Source organism: Phacochoerus africanus, chromosome 15, assembly GCF_016906955.1.
Source record: "Phacochoerus africanus isolate WHEZ1 chromosome 15, ROS_Pafr_v1, whole genome shotgun sequence".
Taxonomy (NCBI): domain Eukaryota; kingdom Metazoa; phylum Chordata; class Mammalia; order Artiodactyla; family Suidae; genus Phacochoerus; species Phacochoerus africanus.
In genome coordinates this window covers 81,180,289-81,201,237 of record NC_062558.1, presented here as the reverse complement: position 1 = coordinate 81,201,237, position 20,949 = coordinate 81,180,289, and the positions used below count along the sequence as shown (strand labels likewise).

The 20,949-nt window shown below is 49.1% G+C and overlaps 2 protein-coding genes across 3 annotated transcripts in view; both read left to right on the top strand.

The window, feature by feature from the left end:
• Positions 1-11,419: 11,419 nt before the first annotated feature.
• Positions 11,420-12,302, top strand: LOC125116971 (protein FAM246C-like). The gene is made up of 2 exons (XM_047762666.1): positions 11,420-11,917; positions 12,075-12,302. Exons 1-2 carry the CDS (start codon positions 11,420-11,422, stop codon positions 12,300-12,302), a joined length of 726 nt encoding a protein of 241 aa, XP_047618622.1.
• Positions 11,991-20,949, top strand: part of DLG5 (discs large MAGUK scaffold protein 5) — a 127,772-nt gene continuing 118,813 nt past the window's right edge. For both annotated transcript variants that reach the window (XM_047760124.1, XM_047760123.1), the window contains exon 1: positions 11,991-12,635. In XM_047760124.1, the coding sequence (XP_047616080.1) occupies positions 12,332-12,635 (304 nt within the window). In that variant the 5' untranslated portion in view covers positions 11,991-12,331. The remainder of the gene's footprint in view (positions 12,636-20,949) is intronic.

Below are 20,949 nucleotides of genomic sequence, written 5' to 3'. Positions count from 1 at the left end.
TTTGATCCCTGGCCTCACTCAGTGGGTTAAGGATCTGGCATTGCCGTGAACTGTGGTGTAGTTTGCAGATGAGGCTCAGATCTGGTGTTGCTGTGGCTCTGGTGTAGGCCGGCAGTGACAGCTCTGTTTGGACCCCTGGCCTGGGAACCTCCAGGTGCTGCGGGTGTGGCCCTAAAAAGACAAAAAGACCAAAAAAAGAAAAAAAAAAGAATAAAGAAAACATTTGAAGGCAGTACAGTGAGGTGGTGGAGGGTTCACCTCCAGACCTGGGCCCTCTCCCCTGTTCTCCTACGTGTTTACCTGTGCGACATTGGGCACATCTGACTTCTCTATGCCTCAGTATCCCATTTGTGGTACATCCTTCACAGGGTTGCTCTGAGGACTTTTTAACATAGACCATACATACCTAGCATTATGCTAAAAAGAATGGTAACAGTTACTATTGTGTTTCCTTGTGGCTTTTGTCTTGTGGTGAGAAGGTGGGGCTAGCTTTGGGTGGAGCCAGCTTCAGGAAGGGAGAAGGGATTCCTCTGGAGCCAGTGGGCCTCCCAGAATAAAAAAGGCTCAGAGAGGCAGGGTGGGGCACCCTGCAACCAAGGAGGAAAACTCCCTGCAGAGGGCAGAGCTCCGTGTACAGGCCACAACTGGCCTTCCCTAGTTGGGGAGCTTCTATGGCTCCTGGTAACTCACAGCTGGGTGGATTTCTGCCTTCTTTTGCCTGCTTCAGTCTCACCATAGGCAAAAACCGACACCTGTGCGATTCCTGAAAAGGCTCCCTCACGTGCTTTCTTTCAGCGTCTGGGAGTCTGAGGGGGGAGAAACTGAAGACCAAGAGTGGTTTCTCAGAGGCCTTGGGAGGAGAGGACCTTGGGTAAGTAGGCACTTTGCCCACCTGGGCTTCAGATTCTCCCCTTGAGAACGATGAAGGAACTGGACATGTGGCTATACCCACGTGTACTCAGAACAAGAGGGGACTGGGTTATGTGGCTGCTGAATTGAGATCAAGGTGACTGGGGGGGGTGAATCAGGGGTCTCCCCCATAATCCAAGGGAGCTTCCTCCCCAAAGATTCATGCCCCAAATTATTAGCCTATCTTACAAGTAAGAAAACTGAGTCACAAAGCAATTAGACCATTAGAAGATGGGGAAATAAATGAAGATAACCCAAATGAGAATAAGAAAAGACTGTCCTTTTTTTTTTTTTTTAGCTTTTTAAGGCCACACCTGCAGCATATGGAAGTTCCTAGGCTAGGTGTTGAATAGGAGCTACAGGTCCCAGCCTACACCACAGCCACAGCAATGTGGGAACGAGCTGAGTCTGTGACTACACCACAGCTCACAGCAACGCCAGATCCTTAACCCACTGAGTGAGGCCAGGGATTGAACCTGCAACCTCATGGTTACTAGTCAGATTTGTTTCTGATGAGCCACTACAGGAACTCCCAAAGACTATCTATTTTGAGTTTGCTGTAGCACAGGAGTTGGCCACCATTACTTGATTTTGGTGTGTAGAGGAGGGGAAGAGTCTTAAAGTGGAGAAAGGAGAAAACCCCAGGTATGCTCTGATTGGAGGCTCTTGGCCTGGGGAAGCTGGAAGCAGGTTCACTGGAGGTGAGACATCCTGTGTGATCGGCTAGGGGAGCATTTGGCTTTCTCCAGTCAGTCCTAAATTGTAAGTAGATGCAGAGTCAGGAAAGCTGTCAGTTATTAAGTCCTGGCTGCTTGAGGTCGATTGCTACAGGGGTTGTTGTTTGGTTTCTGCAGACAGATTGGTTGGCTGTCTAAATTGGTTGCTTCAGATTGTGGGTCAGAGTTCTATTTTTATATATGGTCTGGCCATTGTCCATTTATTTGTACAGTTTCTCAAAGGTCTCCATGGCCTTGCACTTAAGCAGCTACCTCTGCCGTGACCTGTTGCCACTGCTGCAGAAATACTTCTGTGACTCTGCCTGCCTAAAGGAGGCCTCCCACAGAGGGGCTTTCCTGGCAATGAACAACTCCAGTAAAACTGCACAGGGCTGGCAGTTCTGGGCTGGAAACTGAAGGCTAGTGTTCCATCCTTTCTAACATAGTGTTTCTGGCATGGGGTTCATTCTCACCACCTCCAAGAGTCTTACCAGGCCATAAGTCCATTTGCATCTGACTTACATGTGTCTGTCCAGACGGGATAGCTGTAGATTTCTAGTTTGTTCTGTAGCAGCTGGATTTCATTCCTCAGAAGGCAGGGATAGTTTTAATGCATTGTTAAATGCTCTTCTGAGGCTTTTCAGCCACTCTTTGACCCTAGAGACTCTCTCCCCTACAAGATGGGAGACACACACCTGGGAGGGCTGGGAGGGGCCTCAGGCCTCATGGGTAACATGGAGCTGATAGTGATTCTTTTACTGCCCATGGGTGGTGTCATAGAGGGGAACCGGGGACTGCAAGGGGAGACTTCAGCACAGTGCCTGGCATGTGCCTAGCACTCAGGAAAGGGCAACTGTCATAGGTTTTGCTCTGTGGCTAGGGCTGTGTTAACCCCAGAGACACTCCTCTCAGACTAGCATCTCTGGTCTACCTAGAAGCGCTCCATTAGGGAGTTCCTGAGCATGATGCCCATACTCCTGCACCAGGAGCAGGCGGGCTCCCCTCCTTCTCTAATTCATTCTTCCAATGAATAGGTTTTTTTTTTTTTTTTGATTTTTAAGTAAATATTTTCTTTTGAAATAATTTTTTAGATGGTTTTTATTTTTTTCCATTATAGCTGGTTTACAGTGTTCTGTCAATTTTCTACAGTGTGGCAAGGTGACCCAGTCACACATACATATATATAATTCTTTTTCTCACATTATCGTGCTCCATCATAAGTGACTAGATATCGTTCCCAGTGCTATACAGCTGGATCTCATTGCTTATTCATTCCAAACAATGGATAGCTTTTTTTTTTTTTTTTTGTCTCTTTGCCTTTTCTGGGGCCGCTCCTGTGGCACATGGAGGTTCCCAGGCTAGGGGTCCAATCAGAGCTGTAGCTGCAGCCTACACCACAGCCACAGCAATGCGGGATCCGAGCCGCGTCTGCAACCTACACCACAGCTCATGGCAACGCCGGATCCTTAACCCGCTGATCGGGGCCAGGGATCGAACCTGCAACCTCATGGTTCTTAGTCGGATTTGTTAACCACTGAGCCACAACAGGAACTCCTGAATAGCTTTGAGTTTCTCGTGCATCAGACTAGATGCTGGGGATACAGAGATTGACTGGACAGGTGTTAGGTAGAGTTCATAGTCTAGTGGGAGGCTGTCACTAAACACAGTTGCATAAAAAATACTGTAAAACGTGATGAAGGCCAGGAAGCAAAATGACTGTTCAAAGAGAACAGAATCCAATTTTGATAATTTGGGACGATGTTGGGACTAGGTGTGCTTCTGGAATATGAAGGATGGAAAGGCGCTAGCTCCCCTTTGCCCCACGTTCCCTCATCTTGATTCTTTCAATCCTCAGGTGTTTCTGAAGCATCTATCTAATCTAGGTCTCCCCCACCACAGGCCCCATGAGACAATAGCGGTGCAAGGTTTTGGTCTCCAAAGTGTCTGGGTGGACGGTCCTGAACACTGCAAGGCAATAGATAGCGGCAACGGGGGCAGGGGAAGGGAGTGAAAGCAAAAGCACTCTGGAGTCTTGGGGAGGGGAAGCTGGGGTCTGCAAGAGGGTTTCCTGGCCCTAAAGGATGAGAGGGCTTTGGACAGGTTAAGAGGCACCAGGGGGAGTGGGCTCCAAGGGAAGAGGTCATGGAGCCCTGGTTGAGGGGTGGGGATCATCAAAGATGAAGTTAGATGACAGCAAGCTTGGATGTCCAGCTAAGGAGCTGCTCTTTGTCCTGTAGGCAATGGATAGCCAGTGAAGACTCTTGAGGAACTGAGGAGTACATTGTGTTCTGGAGTGGATAGACGCCTAGGCCAGCCAGTCCTGCCCCACTAGGCTTCACCAGGACGGACGGCTGCTCAGAACTGAGGTTCAACATCAGGGTTGCCCAACTATTAATCCTTTGGGAGAAAACACCAGGAGGACGTTATCCGGTAGTATCAGATCCTTTCCAAACGTGACTTCAAACCAGTTTCAGTAGAGAAGACACACCTTGGGAAGTTTTAATGGGAAGGAGGGGGAAAGCATGAGGAACCGGGTGTAAGCCTTGCAGGGTTTCTGCAGTTTGTGTGGATACCCGGAGGGACTGGAAATTGAAGTTGAGGACTCCAAAGGAGGCCATGGGCTGGAACAGAAAGAGCACTGTACTGAGGTGATGAACTTAAATTCCTGCCCTCCCCCCCTTCTGACAGTAATTGGCTGTGTGCTTTTGGGCCAGCAACTTCCCAGCTCTTCATTTGTAAAACAAAGTGGGTAGCCTTAGAGCCTAGCCTAGTGCCTGGCACACAGTAGGCACTCAGTAAATAGTTGTTATTAATAGTTGTTAATTATGTAATAATCATTAATTAATCCTTTCTAAGGATCTCAAATGCTGTGAATATTTGATCTCGCTCAAAATTTCTACCATTTCTGGAGTTCCCATCGTGGCACAGTGGTTAACGAATCCGACTAGGAACCTTGAGGTTGAGGGTTCGATCCTTGCTCTTGCTCAGTGGGTTAAGGATCTGGCGTTGCCGTGAGCTGTGGTGTAGGTCGCAGACTTGGCTTGGATCCCGTGTTGCTGTGGCTGTGGTGTAGGACAGCAGCTGTAGCTCCAATTTCACCCCTAGCCTGGGAACCTCCATAAGCCATGGGTGTGGCTCTAAAAAGACAAAAGACAAAAAAAAAAAAAAACCCCAAAAAACAAAAACCTTAGCTTGCCTCTGGACTATTCCTCTTTTTTTGGCCACACCACAGACATGTGGAAGTTGCTGGGCCAGGGATTGAACCAGGGCCACAGAAGGACAATGCTGAATTCTTAATCTCCTAGGCCACCAGGGAACTCCCTCTCTTCCTTCCTTCCTCCCTTCCTTCCTTCCTCCCTTCCTCCCTTCCTTCCTCTGCCCCCTACCCCTTTCTTTCTGCCTCTAGGCTATTCCTGAACTAAAAACAAAAGCAGTTTGGAAGAAAAATGTCTTCATGATTTGAAAAGCTACCAAGAACCAAGCTTAAGCCAATTTTTTTGTAAACAGGTATAGTTCATTTCACTATCATAGCATTCCTAGAGTTGTGTAAAACATGGCATTTTTGGCATCCCAGGGGAGTTCATTCTTTTATGGAATTCTTCAAGGAAATCTTTTTGTCTTTCTCTCTCTCTCTTTTTTTTTATCTTTTGTCTTTTTAGGGCCGCACTCAGGGCATATGGAGGTTCCCAGGCTAGGGGTCTAATTGGAGCTACAGCTGCCGGCTCATGCCAGAGCCACAACAACAACAGATCCAAGCCACATCTGCAACCTATACCAAAGCTCATGGCAACTCCGGATCCTTAACCCACTGAGTGAAGCCAGGGATGGAACCCACAACCTCATGGTTCCTAGTTGGATTCACTTTCACTGCACCATGATGGGAATTCCCGAGATATGACATTTAAAAAGATTTCCTTAGGAAGTTCCCGTAGTGGCACAGCAGAAACAAATCTGACTAGGAACCATGAGGTTGCGGGTTCGATCCCGGGCTTCACTCAGTGGGTTAAGGATCCGACATTGCCGTGAGCTGTGGTGTAGGTCACAGACGCCGCTCAGATTCCAAGTTGCTGTGGCTACAACGTAGGCTGGCAGCCATAACTCTGATTTGACCCCTAGACTGGGAACCTCCATATGCTGTGGGTGCAGCCCTGAAAAGCAAAAAAAACAAAAAACAAAAAAAAACAAAACCCCAAACAAACAAAGAAAAAACAAACGTATCTCAGATGTTGGGCCACCAGCAATTTCCAGGGTGGGGTGGCAAAAGTATCCTAGGAAGGCTTGCTTCTCTGTTCACATCCAAGTGTGGATACCAAGGTAGTTTGTGCACACAGACATCCACAGTCACGCTGAAAAAGCCCCACTCCAACCTACAATGTGCTCACACTAGCTGTGCACATGTACACATGCAAGTTCACACACGCACACACACACTTTCGAAGGCAGCCTTGCACACTGCCAAAGGAGCTGCACACGGGGAGCAGACACCAGGATCTGGTTTTTCCTGGCAACAGCTGTTGCTTATCCACCAGGACAAAAAGCCCAGGGTCAAGAGGCCCCTGGGGCCCTGGCTCATTCAGTCTGCAGAAGGCTCAGTTTCTAGGCATCTTCTTTTGAAAATTTCCCCTCCAGTTGCTGGTGGGGAACCAGATTCTGTATTCCAACAATACTATTGCTAATTAAAGGAGTGGGTTTCCATTTGTTCATACAACAGAGTGTTCTGAGTGCCTAGTGGGTGGCAGGCACTCTGGCAGGTTGATATTGTTCCTGTCCCACACAGCTCATAGTCTTTGGGGACCATTAGGCTTCTACTACTGCTGTGATAGAATTTCCACAATCTTCGAGCTTTAAAACAACCTACAATGAGGATCTCATAGCTCTATAGGTGAGAGGTCCAGGTTGGCTGGACTGGTTTTCTCCACTCAGGGTCCCTCCAGGCTAAAATCAAGGCGTTGGCCAGTTGGTCTCTGACGGAGAGGCTGTGGGACGTATCCACTCCCAGGTTCCTTCAGATGGTTTGTGGAATCCATTTCCTTGCTGCTGTAGGATGGTGGTCCCCGTCACCTTGCTGGCTGTTGGCTGAGAACCACCTTTAGCTCCTAGAACTTCTCTCTGTCCCTTTGCATGTGGGCCCTACATGGCAGCTGGCAATGGCATGTCAAATCATTTTTGGGCTCGGAATCTCTCTGACTTCCCCTTCTCTCACCTCCGGCCTGTGAAAACTCTTTGCTTTGAACGGTTTGTGGGATTAGATTAGGCCCGCCAGGATAATCCGGGTTGTGCTCCCGATTTCAGTCTGTAACATTAATCTCATCGGCCCAGTCCCTTTAGCCATGTAACATAACATGTTTCATATTCGGAGGTTCTGGGGACCAGGGCATGGACATCTTTGTGAGGGTGCATTCTGCGTACTAAGGGGATATAGAGAAGTAAATTGACAACTTTAAGAATATGTCTTGGTACATGTTAATAATAGGGAGGTACAAAATTGCAGTGATAGCAAGGACCGAGATATTTAGCCCTTATGAGCGGAGATCAGGAAGACATGCCTGGCTTCCTAAAACAGGTAACACCTAAGTTGAAATGTGAAGACTGAGTGGGGAGGTGGTGGTGGTGGTATCTGAATCAAAGCGTTAAGGCATCAGGCAGGACTGTGCTTGCAGAAACCTGGAGGGGGCCATGCCCTCTCTCAGGGCTGCACTAAGCTGGGGGGCAGATATCTGAGCAGAGGCATCTTTTGTGGGGTCTGGGTGGGCCACGTTTATATGCAGGGCAAGGCAGGAGAGGGTGCTTAGCCCCCGGTGCTTAGCCTCCAAGGGGTAGCAGCTCTGCCTGGAGCTCCCAGCCTGCCCCCCACATGCTGAAGTATCTAAGAGAGTTTGTGAACCTCTCTCACTTTGCTTCTGATGGTACTCCTTTTTCATATGCTCTCCTTCCCCATCTTTCCTTTATTTTTTGGCCTCACCGTGTGCCACACCTGTGCCAGTGACCATGCCAAATCCCCAACAGCTAGGCCACCAGGGAACTCCCCCATCTTTCCATTTTTAGCAGATTTTATTTTTGAAGCAGGGCTTCAATGCAAAACTCTTCAGTTCATTCATTCATTCACCATATTCACTTATTAATTTAAAAATACTTGTAGAGCACCTACCACATTCTAGGCATTGTGGGAGGGGGATGAAGCAGAGAACAACAGAGAAGGGGGCCCTGCCCTCACCTGCTATCTGAATACAAGTGAAAGAGAGGTCTTTCAGCTTGAGCTCACCACCAGAAACAACTGCCCCAAACCTGCTGCCACATACTATGAGGAGTCTCTCCTCTCAGATGGATGAGAAAGGGAAAACATTTATTGAGCACTGAATCCTTTGATAGTATTTTTTTTAATGGCCTCACCCATGACTTATGGATGTTCCTGTACAAGGGATTGAATCCCAGCCACAGCTGCAACCCATGCCACAGCTGTGGCAATGCTGGACTTTGATATTATCCTTGATATCCCTATTTTTCAGATGAGGAAACCAAGACACAGAGAGATTTACCTAATATTACCCAGCTAGTAAGGTGCAAAGCCATTATTTAAAGCAGGCATTTGAACTGCAGAAGCTGCCCACTCAAGCATTACATTGGGGGGTTTATATGCCTGCAGGTACCAGGGCTTTATATAAGTCTCATCGCTGAATTCTCCTAGTAACCCTACTGAAGGGCGATCTTTATTCCAAATGCTGAGATGCAGAAATGGAGGCTCAGAAAGGGATACCTAGGGAGTGAGTGTCAGCATTGAGATCTGAGCTCATGTCCTGCTCCAAAGTGATTACCCTTTAAAAAGGAGGGAGTGTAGGGAGGAGAAGAGAGATGAAGAGTCAATTTGGAGGGAAAGGAGCGCGTGAGGAAGAGACAAGATGGAAAGAGGCATGAAGGGAAGGCCTTGGGGTGGCATCAGGAGGTTAATGGGGGGAGAGCAGTTTTCTAGGGGGAGTTGTGCTCAGAAGCCAGCCAAGGAATGAGTTGTCCATGAGTATGCAGAGGTTTTAGTGTCAGCCATTCGTTCTTTCCTAGGGACCATAGAGAGGGAAAGGGGGAGAATGGGGAGACCTCAGCTTGTTTGTTGACAAAGATGACAAAGAGGAGAGAGGCGTGTGTGTGTGTGTGTGTGTGTGTGTGTGTAGGAAGCACAAAGATTCTATCTAGAACATGGAGGGCTGTTCTCAAGGAGGAGAGGCCTTATTTTCCCCTAAGATCAGAAAGAGGGGAGGTACATAAATCTATACAGAAGTTCCTAGGCAGCAGAAGAGTGAGGTGACAGGGTAATTTGTAAAATGGGAGAGCCCATCTTTGTCCCTTGTGATGACACTGTATTACTTTCCTGGGGCTGCTGTAATAAATTCCGACAAACCTGGGGTGGTTAAAACAACAGAAACTTACTAGCTCTTGGTTCTGGAGAGTAGAGGTCAGAAATCAAGGTGTGGGTAGAATTGGTTTCTTCTGGGAGGCTCTGAGGGAGAATCTGTTCCAGGCCTTTCCCCCAGCTTCTGGAGGTTTCTGGGAGTCCTTGGCATTTCTTGGTTTGTAGATGCATCACTCTTTTTACGTGGTTTTCTCTACGTGTGTGTCTGTGTCCACATTTCCCTCTTTCTATAAGAACTTCAGTCATTGGATTAGGCCCACCTAACCTAATATGACCTTGTTTTAATTTGATTACATTTGCAAAGACTTTATTTCCAAATAAGGTCACATTCACAGGTGCTGGGAGTCAGGGCTTGAACATATTTTTGGGGGGACACCGTTCAACCTAGAACAGGGCACAAAGGAGATATTATGTGGTAAGGTGCCCTGAAGGATATAAAATGCTCCAGAAATACAAGGTCATATCAAGGTCACCAGCTAAAAGATTCCTAAGGTTGACCATGTTTATAAAGTAAACAATTTACTCCAGAATTTATGTTTTGCATAAAACCCCAGAGTTTCCACTAAAGAGTTTGCTGAAAGTAGTCATCCATCACTCTATAGCCCCTGGGAGAAAGCACTCTTAGCAAATGGACTTCCTCACTGCTTCCCATGAAGGCTTCCAGGGGGCAAAACACACATACTCCCTGTTATCCTTTTAGGGGTTACTGGGAAACGGCACCTCCCTCCTGCCCTCTCCTATCTCGGGCACCCTTTTGACCTAGGACTTAGTCACAGTTCGTTCTAACTACAAAACCAAATTACTCTCCAACTTCTACTCTTCCATTCTAGCTTCCTCCTACTCCTAGATTTCTAGTTAATCCAGCTAGGAACAGAGGTCCAAGTGTGTTCTGAAGAGTGGATACTTTTGCAGGTGATTTAGGATGTATGGGAACTGGTGGCCAGAAGTGGGTACCATGTCTCAGGGCCAGGAGCTGGAGGGACAGTGAGGGACAGAGAGAGGGACTGTTTAGACCCCTGGCCTGTGCAACAGTCAGCCTTCTCCTCCCTTGGAAACTTGCTTAGTCATAGAAGCCCAGACTACCTAAGCAGGAAGTCCTCTTAAAAGAATTGAGGAGTTCCCATTGTGGCTCAGTGGGTTAAGAACCCAACATAGTGTCGGTGAGGATGTGGGTTCGATTCCTGGTCTCACTCAGTGGGTTAAGGATCCCATGTTGCTGGCTCCGATGTTGCTGTTCCTGTGTGTAGGGTGGCAGCCTGGGACCCCTAGTCTGGGAAATTCCACATGATGCATGTGTGGCCCCTAAAAAGGAAAAAAAAAAAAAAAAAAAAGAGTGCCACCATTTTGGAGTCCATTTTGGTCATGGAGGCCTTAAAGAATTTGATTAAAGCTGTGGACTTCCATCCCAGAAAAATATATACATATCTACAAAAAAAAAAAAAAAAGTTCAGGTAATTTCAAAAGCTTCACTAACACCCAGGAGCTTATTCATAACTCCTGATGGAATATACTCTTCCTACCTCTCTGAAGAGAAAACTGAGAATAGCCAGGGTAATTGATTTGCTCCCACATTGTAAAAGAGAAATCCAAAACTGAACTGCAACCTCTGGTAGACTTGTTCTAGCCACTATATATAGAGTTTGTTTCCACTAAATAAAAGTGACTCCTCCCCTTAAAGAAGCAGAAACCTGAAGAAAACTGCTTTGGGGATATGAGTGGGAGAGGTGGGGGTGGGAGAGAAGGTGTCAGCAGAAATAGCATCTGTGGCCCCCCGTGTTGGTACATTAGCTTCACTCAATTGACACAGACTTTTGCAATGGCCCTGGGATTTCTGCTGTGCACTAGCGAGGTGGGGTTATTGAGAGCAATCAGCTGGGATTCCAGCTTTTAAGGACCTTCTTCTGCAGTCAGGGGGTAAGTGGTATGTGTCCACAGAGGCCTGTAATGGGAGGCAGAAGACATTCTTGGACTTGGATCCCAACTGTAGAAAGTATGAAGTGAGCAAGGTTTCTGTGGCCCCTTCTCCTGAGACTAGCTACAATCTGGTGACATCTAGCATGAGAGCACTTCTCTTGCCAAAAAGATGAACTGGCTCCACCGCAGACACCACCACTCTCTTCTTCATCCAGCAACACATCCTGCCCCCTCTCCCCAACATCCAAACCTCTTCTCTCGGGGACCAACCCATTAAAATGGGGGTGAGAGAAAAGAACCTGATTAACCAAGTCTCAGGGGATTATACTGGGACATTGTCTACATAAGTGCTTCTTGGAGTGGGGAAATCTCACCGATTTGGGGGAGGTCTTAATTTGGAGATGTCCAAGTTTAGGGGATGTCCCCTCAATTGTCTCCAGGCTCAATTTTGAATTTCTCAGATTATAGAAGACCCTGGATGGGGAGCACGGTTTTGTTTGAGGGGGTCTCCAACAGCTTGGGGGCTGGCCGTGTGCCCGACCGGGGCTGGGGATTCCGCCTGGCTCCTAACTCTGCATCGCCCACCGCCCGCTGTGCCTGGGCCTCGGAGACCGGGAGAGCGCGCGCGCGGCGTCCCCGCCTCCCTGGCGGGCCGGGGGCGGGGAGGCGGCGACCCCTCCCTTTCGCCCATCCCCTCGGGGCTCGCGGCCTGGGTGCTCGAAGGGCGGGCCGGGGGGAGGGGAAGGAGAGGGGAGAGGGGAGGAGGGTGGAGGGACAGACCGGCGGCGGCTGGGCGCGGGCCTGGCGGAGCGGGCGGCAGCCTCGGGGTCCCGGTGAGCCGGGCCGGCGCTCACGAAACGGGCCGGGCCGACGCGGCCCCCGGAGCCGTCGGGGGCCCTGGGAAACACTGACGGGCCACTTTCCTCTTGGAGTTGTGATCGTGTTCAGGGGGCGGTACCGGGGCCGGCGTTTCTGGGCGAGTTTTCTCGCGGGGCCAGAAAAGGAGCGGCGCGCGCCGAGTGGGAGGGGAGGGGGAGCATGCCCGGCTGGAGCCGGGCCTCGGGGCGCGCCCCGGCCGCCGTCCCCACCTCCGCCTCCTCCTTCTCCTCCTCCGTCTCCTCCTCCTCTTCCAGTCCCGCCGCCGCCGCAGCCAACATGGCTGCGCTCCTGAGGCCAGGAGGCGGCCGCTGCTGAGCGCCGCTCGGCGCCCGGGCCCCCAGCCCGCCCAGGCCCCTGCTCATGGCCCTCGCGGCCTCGCGGCTCCCGGCGCGCTAGGGTTGCCGCCAGCGTTCGCTGCCCCGAGGAGCCCGGGGCCCGTCGCCGCCCGTCCGCACGCCCGCCGGCCTCGGGGAGCCCGGTAGCTGTCCGGCGGGGCGGGGCGGCCGCCACCATGGAGCCCCAGCGCCGGGAGCTGCTCGCCCAGTGTCAGCAGAGCCTGGCCCAGGCCATGACGGAGGTGGAGGCCGTGCTCGGGCTGCTCGAGGCCGCGGGAGCGCTGAGCCCCGGCGAGCGGCGGCAGCTGGACGAGGAGGCGGGAGGCGCCAAGGCGGAGCTGCTGCTCAAGCTGCTCCTGGCTAAGGAGCGGGACCACTTCCAGGACCTCCGGGCGGCGCTAGAGAAGACGCAGCCTCACCTGCTGCCCATTCTCTACCTGAACGGCGTCGTCGGGCCGCCGCAGCCCGCCGAGGGCGCGGGTGAGTGTCAGACCCCTGCCCAGCCTCTCGGACCCGCCCTGCACGACTTCTCTCTCCCGTTCTCTGAGGGGGAAGTCGCGAGGGTCGCTTGTCTACTTGGCGCCGGCAGCGGGGCGAACCTTCCCTCCTTCAGCACCCCTGGGGAGGGGGCGATGCGCGAACCCCCACTTCACACCTCCTTCCCCAGTCCCGCCCTTGCTGGGAACAATGAGGGGCACTGCAGGCCGAGACCCTCCAGGTACCGAGGCATCGGGGTTCTCCCGAGACCACCAGGTCCAGCCACGGGGCGACCTCTGAGAGATGTTCATCCGTCCCTTTTCTAAGGCTCTTCACCATCATCCACCAGTCCTTTGAAAGCCTCTGCTAACCCTCAATCAATGATACAGTCTAGAAGAATGGAACCTGGGCCAGGGCTGGTACTCCTGAATTTTGGTTCTTGGTACCCCTTTCAGGACCACTGGTGCTTTTTCGCTTTATGATTTTTCTCAGCTCCCTCTGCCCAGAGCTAGTCTGTCTGCTCACCCAGACTTGTGGTTGATTATGCACAATGCCTGCTACGTTTCTTTGGAAACTGTGGGCCGGGAAAAGTTGGGGAAGTTGCATTGCACCATGGGAAAATCCTAGTAGTAGCTGCTAGGGCTCAGTTCCCTCCCTGACGGTTGGAGCTGCCTGAGAAGGGAAGGCTGGTGGCTGGTTCCCTTGGGTGGTGGGTGACGGATTTATGAGTATTCATGTATGTGTGTGGGGTGTACTGCTGGGAGTTTGTGACAAGTGGTAGGTTTGGTGTGGTCTGGTTGGGATGTGTTTAAAGACAGGCTTTTAGACAAGGAAGCTGAGGAAGAAGGCATAAAACTGAGGAAGGAAGAGAAACAGCATTTATTGGGCCCCTGCTGTTGTGGCAGGCCCTCTGCTTTATCACTTTTAATTGTTACCACTCTGTGAGCTATTATTCCTACTTTGCCAGAGAGAAAACTCCAGCTTGGAGTGGTTAAATTGCTCAATGTATTGGGCACCAGGAGTTTTCAATTATGACTTATTGTTTTATTTAACCCATTTGGAGCCAGAAAGCAGCAAGTGCCACCTTTTCTGTCTTGCCTTTGTTTTAAGAGTGAATGGAGAGAGCTGACAAACTGCCTTTAACAACTTGTAGGTCATGGGATGATGAGACCTGTTTATTTGGCCGTTAAAAGCCTCATTTATTAAGGAAATGATTTTATAAGCTGTTCTTAGTAACAGTTCCATTGGATATTGGCCATCTTAACCAACTTTTTATAGTGAGGGAAACTGACATAGACACTAAACTGCTAGCCACACAGCACATCATTTCATTGGTGGCCCTTCCGCCTCCACTTTGGGTTTCTGTCCCTCAAACCTGCATTGTCCCCCAATTATGATCATGTCTGTGTTGCTGGGCAAACCCAGCCCTCTCCTGGGATGATGCTTTGGAAGATGCTAAGAAGACCTATTAGATGTGGCCATGAGGATAAGTTCAGAGGGATAGCTCTTTAGGGTAATTTTTTTTTCCTTTTTAATTACTTTCGGTCTATCTCTTGCTCAGTCATTGAAGGAGGAAGTTGATCAAGGAAGCACAGGAGTGAGAGTGCAGACCATAGTCCTCATTGGGATGTGTTTGAATCAGTGCTGGCTTTAATCTCTGGAATAGATGGATGAATTGCCGTTAATTAGGTCCCTCCTTTTTCCATGAACTTCTCGAAGCTGGCCCTGACCTCTAAGGAAGGAATGAAGTAGTGTTTGGATTTTATCTTCCAGGGCAGGATTTCAGATCCTAGTTTTACCACAATGCAGGGCTCTATTAGCTTTTCAAGGGAAAGTGAAGTTCATTTTGATTAATACACTAGGAAAAAATTAGGATAGGATTCGGTCTGGCAAGTTGCCATGTAGAGCTTCTAGGGATGAGAGGTGACATGGTGTGCAGGTAAACCATAGAGCATTGGGATCTTTGCAAAGAATGAATTATTGCACAGTTGTTTTCCAAATTTTTTTTTAGCCAGAGTCCCTCTTTTTTTTTTTTTTTTGCCCCATTCACGGTATGTGGAAGTTCCAGGGCCAGGGATAGAACCTGTACCACAGCAGTGACCCGAGCTATAGCAGTGACAACTCTGGATCCTTGGTTTGCTGAACTACCAGGGAACTCCAGGGAGCCCCTTTTATGGTGCAAAGCTCAGCGCCTAAGAGAGCTGCTTGCGTTGTAGAGATGGAAGCACCTGTTTATCCCTGAGGAGCTAAAGTCGGGGAAACCCAGCACTGCATCCTGGTCTCTGCTCTTCTGCAGTTTCTACTCTGCTCGCAGGTGTACAGCTCTGCCTGTAAGTCAGCCTTAGTGCAAGGCTCTTGTGGGAGCCCTGAGAGAGGAACCAGTTGGTTTCCCAAAGATCTGCAGCCTCAGGGGGAAGCCCCTTTGTCACTGTTTCTACATTGGAGGTGCTGCCGTCACCTAGTTAGAGGCTCCCTTCGTGGATTCTGCATCCCATGTGGGATCCTGGTCCAGAATGCCCATCCCCTGGTTGGCAGTTGTGTGCTGTGGGAGCTTTTTGTGCTACAGGCAAATGGTATCTGGCAGTTCCCCTCATGGGGCCTGGAACTGGGCCGGGGAAACTGGCTTGGGTGGTACTGGGCAGATAAGCAAACTAAACTCATCTGTTCTGCTCATGGTCAGTTAGAGCCGCAGACATTTATAACCCATCATGCTCAGGTCTGGGGTGTGAGCATGACTTAAGAAAACACAGTGTTGTTCTATTTGGGGGACAGGGGTACTTCTATACCAGGATTGATAGTTCATTGCTATTAGGGATTTTATATCTCCTTGCATACTCTAATATCTCACCTGTGGTACCCGGTGGCCTGAGTGATGCCCTTTCCACATTGCACTGGTTTCTATGCCCCTCTCTGCGAGGTCTGAGAGCAGGCCAGAAAGGAGCTGGAGTCAGGCTAAGCGCAGGGCTCCTGATTCCATGTTGGGGGCGTTTTTTCCTGTTACCTGGTTAAGACCCTGCCACTACAATTTCAAGCCATTTCCTACTTTGGGGAACCCTGGGATTTTGTAGCCTTTTCTCATCCCATTATATGCATCTGTAAGGAGGGAGTGAGGCCTTCATCCCTGCTGGTGGTAGAGAGAGGAGAGAACTGTTCTCTGACTGGCTCCGTCCTGTCTCTCGAGTTTTTCCCACAGTTGTACTAGGATCTTGTTTGTTTACTTGGAACCCACACAGTCCTTTATTTTTTCTCTTTGATTTAGTTGCTAACATCTGGGTTTTCTCACTCAAGTGAAGCTCCTTGACCACCTGGCTCTGATCCTCCAGGCCCTCATCTGTGAGATGGGGCTGAGGGTGCTGTGTGCTCTGCCTCAGCCAATGGGAGGCTAAATTCGACTCGGGAGGCTGGAGTGCCTGGTGTTGTGCTTGGTCCAGGTGGGGCCAGGTGCAGACTGGGAAGGGCTGAATAGGATGTAATTCCAGCTGCAGCTCTGTTGGGACACTTAAGAGAGTGACATTGTGAGACAGATCAATTGCATGGTACAACGACAAGCAGGGTTTTTTCTCGTTTTATTTTATTTTATTTTTATTTTTTGTCTTTTTAGTGTCACTCCTGCGGCATATGAAGGTTCCCAGGAAAGGGGTTGAATTGGAGCTGTAGCTGCCGGCCTACACCACAGCTCACGGCAATGCCAGATCCTTAACTCACTCAGTGAGGCCAGGGATCAAACCTGTGTCCTCATGGATGCTAGTCAGATTCGTTTCTGCTGAGCCATGACGGAGACGCCCTCCTTTTATTTTAAAAAATTTAATTAATTTATTTATTTGTCTTTTGTCTTTTTAGGCCTCACCTGTGGCATATGGCGGTTCCCAGGCTAGGGGTCTAATCAGAGCTACAGCAATGCCTGGTCCGAGCCATGCCTGTGACCTACACCACAGCTCACAGCAGCATCAGATCCTTAACCCACTGAGTGAGGCCAGGGATCAAACCCGAAACCTCATGGTTCCTAGTCGGATTCATTTCTGTTGCACCACCATGGGAACTCCAAAAATGTTTTTTATTTTTTGACCATACCCACAGCATATGGAAATTCCCAAGCCAGGGATCAGACCTGTGCCACAGTAGAGACCTGAGCCACAGCAAGTGACAATGCCAGATTCTTAATCTGCTGAGCCATTAGAGAACTCCTTTTTCCTCCTTTTAAAACTCTGTCTAGGAGTTCCTGTCGTGGCACAGTGGAAACGAATCTGGCTAGGAACCATGAGGTTGCTGGTTCGATCCCTGGCCTCGCTCAGTGGGTTAAGGATCTGGCGTTGCCGTGAGCTGTGGTGTAGGTCATAGACAAGGCTGGGATCTGGCGTTGCTGTGGCTCTGGCATAGGCCGGCAGCTGCAGTTCCGATTGGACCCCTAGCCTGGGAACCTCCATATGCCGTGGGTACAGCCCTCAAAAGACAAAAAGACAAAAAAAAACTCTGTCTACTACATGCTTTCCTCAATACTCTGTTCACTCCTCTTGGCTCAGATTACACCTAAATGTGGAGGGCTTCCCAAACCATTTCTTATTAGGTCTCTTTCATGGGGCAGAATTGGCAGAAGGCGAAAATGGCAACTGCCTGCTGGCCCTCTTACTCTATGCTCAGAGGTGAAGGTCTCCTCCTCCTCCTCTCCATGTCTCCTCTTCAGTTTCCTAGAGAGTCAGCTGACTTGGCTGCACCATAGTTAAGAGGATGGAGACAACAGTACCTGTTGGAGAAGTCGAGGGAGGGTTTCAGGAATGATTGGGGCTTGAGCTCGGTGTTGAAGTTGCTCTGAACCTGCAAGGGGAAAGGAGGAGGATGTTCTGGGTGGGAGATACAAGAACAGAGGCCTAGCCATGAGAGGAGCAGTGAGTTTTCAGCCTGAGTGAGCAGGGCATTGACCTTGGCTCTGGATGGGTGGGGATGCAGAGGTAGTCTGAAGGACTGTGATGGCTAGGCTGAGCAAGGGGTTTACACGCCACTTGGAATTTAGGCATCACACACTTGTCAGAAGTTAAAGCTGGAACAATTTCTTTCTTTCTTTCTTTCTTTCTTTCTTTCTTTCTTTACACTTGTCAGAAGTTAAATGGAACAATTTCTTTCTTTCTTTTTTCTTTCTTTTCTTTCTTCTTTTTCTTCTTTCTTTTTCTTTCTTTCTTTTTCTTTCTTTCTTTCTTTCTTTCTTTCTTTCTTTCCTTTCTTTCTTTCTTTCTTTCTTTCTTTCTTTTCTTTTCTTTTCTTTCTTTCTTTCTTTCTTTCTTTCTTTCTTTCTTTCTTTCTTTCTTTCTTTCTTTCTTCTTTCCTTCCTTCCTTCCTTCCTTCCTTCCTTCCTTCCTTCCTTCCTTCCTTCCTTCCTTCGGAATAACCCTGCCAGGTGTTTCCAGTAGGATGAGTACAGTTGGCTGCTGATTGTCCCGTGTGGATAATCTATCATTTATTAGAGGTTACCTGGACTTTTGTTCTCTCCCTACTCTCTTCAAGTACCAGCCACCTTTTCTTCACCCACTCTGTCCTGGATGGTCGGAAGTAAAGCCATTGTTGTTCGTCTTTTGGTTCTTTTTTTTGTTTGTGCCTGTGACATGTGGAAGTTCCTGGGCCAGGGATTGAACCCATGCCACAGCACTGATAAAGCCAGATCCTTAACTGTTAGGCAACCAGGGGAACTCTTCTTCTGGTTCTTTTGATTGTGTTAAGAGAAAGTAGTGAAGGAACTTGAAAGTAATAGTTTATTTATTTATTTTTATTTTTATTTTTTTTTATTTTATTTTTGCCATTTCTTGGGCCGCTCCCAAGGCATGTGGAGGTTCCCAGGCTAGGGGTCTAATGGAGCTGTAGCTGCTGGCCTGCACCAGAGCCACAGCAACGTGGGATCCAAGCCACGTCTGCAACCTACACCACAGCTCATGGCAACGCTGGATCCTTAACCCACTGAGCGAGGCCAGGGATGGAACCCACCACCTCATGGTTTCTAGTCAGACTCGTTAACCACTGCGCCACGACGGGAACTCCTATTTATTTTTATTTTAATTTTTTTTTTTGCTTTTTAGGGCCGCACCCATAGCATGTGGAGGTTCCCAGGCTAGGGGTCCAATTGGAGCTGTAGCTGCCAGCCTACACCACAGCCACAGCAACACAAGATCTGAGCTGCGTCTGTGACCTACACCACAGCTCACGCTGATCCTTAACCTACTGAGCGAGGCCAGGGATTGAACTGACAACCTCAGGGTTCCTAGTCGGATTTGTTTCAGCTGTGCCGTGATGGGAACTCCTAAAAAAATTTTTTTTTAACTGAAGTATTTGATTTACAATGTTTGGTCAATTTCTGCTGAAAGTAATAGTTCCAGAGAGGTTTCTGAGAGGCAGATTTTATTTATCCCTGTATGTATTATTTCAGGCACTTTATTGCAAGTAAGAGAAACTTAACTCACTCAAACTGTATTAGACAGAAAAGAGAAATTTATTGCATAATATTCCTTTTTTTTTGTCTTTTTTTGCCTTTTCTTGGGCCGCTCCTGCGCGGCATATGGAGGTTCCCAGGTTAGGGGTCCAATTGGAGCTGCAGCAACCGGCCTACACCAGAGCCACAGCAACGCAGGATCCGAGCCGCGTCTGCGACCTACGCCATAGCTCACGGCAACGCCGGATCGTTAACCCACTGAGCAAGGGCAGGGATCGAACCCGCAACCTCATGGTTCCTAGTCGGATTCGTTAACCACTGCGCCACGACAGGAACTCCTATTGCATAATATTCTAAAGCTTTGGGATGGATTGGGGGAACTGGCCCAATTGATGCTGAATGCCATGGGTTTTTCCTATGGGCTGGGACATGACCTCAGCCCCTTCTTGACTTCATCTTCACAGCCCTTGACCAGAGAATAACGGGAACTGTATCCAGTTAATCAGGCAGAAAAATTTCACGGGAGGATTCTGATTGGCCTGACTAAGGTCACATGTCCATGTGAGACCAAATCACTGTGGCTGGAGCTAGGGAACTAAGATTAGCTCAGCAGTGGACCCAACCAATAGGGTAGGGTAATGGAATGCTGTGACTGGCAGTTCATACAAGTAGCATGTGCTTCTTTAGAGTGGGGATAAGCAGTTCTCCAAAGGAAGAAGAACAGAAAGGATGTTGTGCAGGTAAAAAAAGCAGGTGAATGTCTGCTACATGTGGTCTCATCTTTGTGTGATGATACAGTTAGCAGAAGAGGTGGTTGCTGGAGTGGGGAGGTGGGAAAGGTGGTCAGACTTTACTAGGTTTTGGGCCTTGAACAAGACAGATTACATATCTGAACCTAGTACCCTCTTTACAAAGTAATTAAAACAATAACTGCCTTGCTATTGCTATTTGACAATCGGTGGTAAGAAAAAAAGAGGAGGGTGTATTAGTGTGGTGAGCAATGCAGCCTGGAGCCAGCCTTAGAACCAGAAACCTGGGAGTTCCTGTTGTGGCTCAGCAGTTAAAGAGCCCGACTAGCATCCATGAGGACTGGGGTTCAATCCCTGACCTCACTCACTGGGTTAAAGATCTGGCGTTGCTGTGAGCTGTGGTGTGGGTCGAAGACGCGGCTTGGATCCTGCGTTGCTGTGGTGTAGGCTGGTGCCTACAGGTGCGATTCGATCCCTAGCCTGGGAACCTCCATATGCTGGGGGTGTGGGCTTAAAAAGCAAAAAAAAAAATTTAAAAAAACCCAGAAACCTGGGATTTGCCTGATATTTCTGAGGGTTATGTGAAAGCTCCTGGTAAACTATGCTGAACAGATATCATGGTTGCTTATACTGTGGCTGTGGGTCATCAAGGGTAGAATGTAATGTCCATGAGCCAAATTTGCTGTTGTATTCCTAAAGCCTGGAATAGAGGCTTGCCAAGATTGTTCAGTAAATTTGTGTTGAGTGGATGACTAGTAGTTTTGTGTAGAATGAGTGGTGTGTCCCTGTGTAAGCCCAGATCCTCTTCAGAAATACGTGCAGATTCCTAAGTGGTGACTTCACAGTGACAGAAGGCTCTGGGAGTGCAGGGAGGCTAGAGTGAGTTCCAGATGCATATGCTGATGTCACCACCCATAGTATGTCTGTGATGGAAGCAGGTGGTGTGACATTGGTGTCTGAAGTATCCAAGGTCACCCCTTAGGTACCAGCATTGTGGACCGGCTGCCAGGAGCCATGTGGAGTGACCACATTGCCCATTGTAGGATTGGAGAGTAATTCCCTTTTTGCACACAGAATTTGAATGTCAGCTTGGTGTCCTCGAAAGAGTCTTGGATGGGGATCTGCTCCTAACTGTGCAACATCTTGACCTTGGATG